General features: G+C 35.0%; 1 protein-coding gene across 1 annotated transcript in view; it reads left to right on the top strand.

Annotated features, from left to right (window-relative positions):
• The window catches only part of OSGIN2 (oxidative stress induced growth inhibitor family member 2), a 28,285-nt gene that overhangs the window by 14,166 nt on the left and 8,441 nt on the right, over positions 1–5,678 (top strand). Inside the window, exon 5 of the mRNA XM_012809880.2 lies at positions 2,314–2,405. Within this exon, the coding sequence (XP_012665334.1) occupies positions 2,314–2,405 (92 nt within the window). The remainder of the gene's footprint in view (positions 1–2,313; positions 2,406–5,678) is intronic.

Below are 5,678 nucleotides of genomic sequence, written 5' to 3'. Positions count from 1 at the left end.
CTCCAGCTCTTGGGCTTAAGTGATTCTCTTCCCTCAGCCTCCCAAGTAGGTGGGATTACAGGCGCCCACCACAATGCCCAGCTATTTTTTTAGTTGTAGTTATCATTGATGTTTGGTGGGCCAGGGCTGGATTCAAACCCACCAGCTCTGGTGTATGTTGCTGGCGCCTTAGCCGCTTGAGGTATAGGCACTGAGCCCATTTTTTGGAAAAATATATTATGAAAGAAAGTTGTATTAGTCTGCTTGGCTGATATAATAGACTATTACAGAATGGGTGGCTTAAGTAATAGACGTTTATTGCTCACAATTTTGAAGGCTGGAAAATCCAAGGTCAAAGCTCCAGCTAATTTGGTTCTTGGCAAGTGTCCTCATTCTAGCTTTTTGATAGCTGCCTTCTCACTGTGTCTTCATATGGCAGAGAAAGAACAACCTTTCTCTTCTTATAAAGCCACTAATCCCATTAAGAGGGACCCACCCTCATGACCTCATCTAACCCTAATTACCTCCCAACGGCTCTATGTCCTTATGCAGTAACTGTCTCTTTTGTACAAATGAATGTAAAACAGTTTAGATTGCTGTGGAATAAAATACAGACTTCATGGGAACTTTATTATATTAAATATCACATTTTTAGTATAAACTCCAGTTGTCTGTTCCTATGTTAATGTAATGTTAAACATCTAAACAGTTGCTCACATTTAACAAGTGACTGTTTCAAGGTATCAGGGATGTTCCTAGATTAAATATATGTAGTATTACTGATTTTTCTTTAAATATTAATTTTCTTTATGATAGTAGGTAGCAACTACCAAATTATCTGTGCCTTTTACTGTGTGTTTTTTTAATTCTTTAAGATCAAATTTAATTAACCATAGCTATATCCATTTAAAGTATATAATTTGATGAGCTGTGACAAAATGTATATAATAGTGAAAACACCGATATAAAATAAGATTTTTGTCACTGCCAAAGCTTAAGTTTTTATATTTGCTCTGTATTTCTTGAAAAAGCCATAATACATTTGGGGGTGAAGAGGGGGTTGTTGGGATAGTAGATCCTTGGTCCTTGGGCTTTTCTTGCTTTGTGTTGAGCAAAGCAGAAGCCGAGAGAGCTTGCTGGCAGCACTAGCCTCAGCAGTGAGTCTGTTTCTCACATAACCACTGCTTCTTTCTCCATCCTTAGGAAGAGATACAGCTAATTTGTTACTAATTTTAAAAAATATGTTAATAATATTAAAGTAATAATGAAAATGTCAAAGGTTTAGAAATTAATGAACATTTTCCTTTTATTTAAAAAGTGAAAATAGGCCGGGTGCATTGGCTCATGCCTATAGTTCTAGTACTCTGGGATGCTGAGGTAGGTGGTTGCCTAAGCTCATGGTTTGATACCAGCCTAAGCCAGAGCATCTCTTAAAAAAAAAAAAAAAGTGTTGTGCTAGGGGTACCTGTATTCCCAGCTACTTGGGAGGCTGAGGCAAAAGACTTGTTTAAGCCCAAGAGTTTGAGGTTGCTGTGAGCTGTCATGTCATAGCACTCTACTGAGGGCAAGAAAATGAAACTGTCTCCAAAAAAAAAAAAGTGAAAATATTGGTTCTTTAACATGGTACTGTGTATATCTAAAGTAGCAAGTTGCTCATACTCCAAGGCTGCCAACATTGTGTAGCCATTGGGTAATACCATAAACGTGTTTTATAAATCTATAACTATATGAAAGAAGAAGTACAGATGAATTATGCCCAAAGATAAAAGTATATAAAAGTTTAAAGCTTCAGAGGTACTGTAGACAATCATTTAGGACTGCTTGATGAATATACCTTATTGTAATTATAAATGACATGGATTTGACTACAAAAAAAAATAATCCATGCTACTGCTTATTTTGGTTTCTTTTTTTTTTAATTTTTGGTTTTTTTATTTTATTTTATTTTATTTTGGTTTTTATTTGTTTTATTTGGTTGCTTATTTTTTCTTTTCTTTCTTTTTTTTTTTTTTTTGTCGAGACAGAGTCCCACCCTGTGCCCCTGAGCAGAGTGCAGCGGCTTGGTAGTTCACTGCAACCTCCGACTCCTGGCTTGTGGGCATCCCGCTGCCTCAGCCTCTGGAAGCCGCTGGGATTACAGGTGCTTGCCGCGGCACTGGCTGGGTTTTTCCATTTTTTTCATGAGTCAGGGTCTCACTCTCACTCAGGCGAGTCTCGAACTCCTGAGCTCCAGCGATTCTCCCTCCTCAGCCTCCCACAGTGCTGGGATTACAGGTGTGAGCCACCACACCCGGCTATGTTTGTTTCTTAACTGTATTCTTTTTATTCTAATAGAATATGGAAGGCTCCATGTTGACAATCAGCTTTGGAAATTGGATGGAGTTACCTGGTCTTAAATTTAAAGATTGGATGTCAAGCAAACGAAGGTAAAGGTCAATTCTGTTAAAATCCTTTACTATACATTGAAAAAGAGACTGTCAGAAAATTCAAAATATTTGTTATTTTCTCATCGATGAAGAATAGAAATGTACATATATTTCAGATAAAAATGCCTCACTGAAGCAGTGAGTATAATAAGAGAGGTTCCATTTAGAGATATTGTAAAGCTAAGAACAGAGGTATAAGGATTATCTGCAGATTGGTTTCCTGTGACTTCTTTTTAGTCATGAATTTCTCCCACTCTCCTGTTAAGTCATTCTCTCTGTTTACTTTCTCATCCACCCACCTACCGTTTTTTACAGTTGTATCTACTTATTTTGTGAATTGATATATAACTTTAGATATGCATAGCTTGTGTATACAAACCTAAAGTGTTTAACTTTAATGATAAAGAATGTATATTATGTGATTGGTAATTTAGAATGGTGGAATAAATAAGAATCTAGAATATGGTTAGCTACTTGGGTATGAAGGTGAATATTTAACAAAATGTAAAAGTTAGAGTAACAGGAAATCTCATCCTGGAAAAATGCTAAGTTTATTTTTTTTATTTTGGAGGAAAGAACTCCAAATTTAAAAAGAGAAATATGAAAAACCCTATTATTTTCAAGCATAATATAGTTTAGGAATTGCTAATAAAGAGAACTATTCTAATTTGACTACTCATACAAATAATAAGTTAAAGCAGGAAGTTCTTTAAACTTCATTAGAACAAGGATGTAATATTTGAGTACTTGACTTCTGGCTAGATAGAAACCATGCTAATCCATAGAACTTTTCCTTAATTTGAGGAGCTTTTTTGTAGAGACGGAGTCTCATTCTATCGCCCTCAGTAGAGTGCTGTGATGTCACAGCTCACGGCAACCTACAACTCCTGGGCTTAGGTGATTCTCTTGCCTCAGTCTCACCAGTAGCTGGGACTACAGGCGCCTGACACAACACCCAGCTATTTTTTTTGTTGCAGTTTGGCTGGGGCCAGGTTTGAGCCTACCACCCTCCGTATATGGGGCCGATACCCTATCCACTGAGCCACAGGCACTGCTCAATTTGAGGAGATTTGAGAGAGCAAATTAGATCATCACATGTGTTTTGAAAACTTTAATTATGAAAACTTTAAAGCTTTCAAAATATTAATTTTAAATTTTCAAAGAAGTATATGTGGTTTTGAAACTTAAAGTTGTAAAATCATTAATTTATACAAGTTCTTGATTTTCTTATGTAAGCAAGAAAAATTGCTCAACACATTCTTCTCTTTGTAAAATTGGTAAGAAAGGAAATGCTTTATGGTTTATGTTCCAGCAGTATTTAATTTTTAAATTGTGCATAATTGCATCTTGAGGTAGTTTGTGGATAGGTGAAAATTAATTTTGTGGTAAATATTGTCTTTGGTTGTTGCCTTTGCATAGCTTTGAGAGCAGACCCGTAGGTCTCTAGAGATTGGCAGGTTTGAGTCCTGACTCTGTAACTTCTAATGTTGTGACCCTAAGTCAAGTCATTTAACTTAAATTAGTTACCAGCATTACTAGTCTATAAAATGGAGACAGGTACAGTCATCTGTTGGTTAATGATTGGGATACATCCTGAAAATTGTGTCATCAGGCGGTTTCGTCCTTGGGTGACAACAATAGGATATACTTTGACAAGCCTCTGTGATATTGTGTATAGTCTACTGCATACCTTGTGTACATGCTATAGCCTATTGCTTCTAGGTTACAGACTTGTACAGCATGTTACTGTAGTTAACACTAAAGGCAGTTATAACACAGTGGTAATTACTTGCGTAACTGTGGCACAGTGGTTATGGTGCCAGCCACATGCACCGAGGCTGATGGGTTCAAGTCCAACCTGGGCCAGCTGAACAACAATAACAACTACAACAACAAAAACAAAACAAAAGTAAAATTCCACTAAAATATCTAAATGTAGAAAAAGTACAGTAAAAATACAGTAGAAGAGATTTAAAGTCGTAAGTTTGTGTAGGGCACTTACAGGGAATGGAGCTTGCAAGACTGGAAGTTGCCCTGGTTAAGTCAATGAGTGACTAGTGAATGAATGGGAAGGCTTAGGACAGTACTGTACATTACTGTAGGCTTTATCAATAATGTACACATAGGCCACAATAAATTTATAAAAATAATAAAGTAATTGTGCCATGACTTTAAGATGGCTATAGTGTCAATAGGCAGTAGAAATTTTCAGTCCATTATAATCTAATGAACTATCATCATACAGATGGTCCTTGGTAGACTAAAGTGTCATTATGTAGCACATGATTGAAGTGGTAACTGTGAAAGTTTTCGTAAAAAGTGAGAGTTTATACATTCTAAATCTTAGTAAACTTTAAAAGAAATATTTTTACAAACTTAAAATTACAGACCATCCCCAACTAATGGTAACTTAACTTAATTTTTCAACTTTATAATGTTGCAAAATGATACGCATTCAGTAGAAACTATACTCTTGAGTACTATGTAATCATTCTATATTTCACTTTCAATATAATATTCAATAAATCACATGAGATATTGAATGCTTTATTATAAAATAGCCTTTTTGATGATTTTGCCCAACTGTAGGCTAATACAGGTGTTTTGAGCATATTTAAGGTAGGCAATTTTAGGTGTATTAAGTTCATTTTCAGTTTATATTTTCAGTTTATGGTAGTTTATCAGGATTAACTCCATTATAGTTTGAGGAGCATCTTGTAATGAATAATGTATAGTGACTTGTTTTTACTGCAGCTTACCTCTGATTAGGGCGGGGGATTTAGAAATGTTACTGCTCATCACTTTATATTAGAAAGTGACAGCTATACTAATGTACTTTTTTCATGAAGAATAGATCGTTTTTAGATTTCTTTATGTGTTGGAAAACGTAGAATGAAATGTTATCTCTTAGGTGTAAGAAGACTGATCAGCAGAAGACAGATCTGAATTGTTATTAGGAAAATAGAAAAAACCTATTAAAAATGTCAAGATGGTATATATAATGTTTAAGAAGCATAGAACCTATACCATGTCAAGATGGTATATATAATGTTTAAGAAGCATAGATACTAATAGAATTGTAGTATTTCAGTGGTTAAAACCTAAATCATTCAGTTGATAGTCATAGATTATAATGTGAGATATAAAACAGTCCAATTTTCAGATGTCCACATTTTAATCCCTAATTTTTTTTTTCTTTTTTTTCTTTTTTTTTTTTATTGAACGGTAACTATGTACATTAATGCACTTCTAGGGTACAGTGTGGGGTTTTCA

Source organism: Otolemur garnettii, unplaced genomic scaffold (assembly GCF_000181295.1).
Source record: "Otolemur garnettii isolate 467f Iridium unplaced genomic scaffold, OtoGar3 scaffold00004, whole genome shotgun sequence".
In the NCBI taxonomy this organism is placed as follows: Eukaryota; Metazoa; Chordata; class Mammalia; order Primates; family Galagidae; genus Otolemur; species Otolemur garnettii.
Note: the sequence above shows the minus strand (reverse complement) of the source record. Positions and strands in the feature narration are given on the sequence as shown.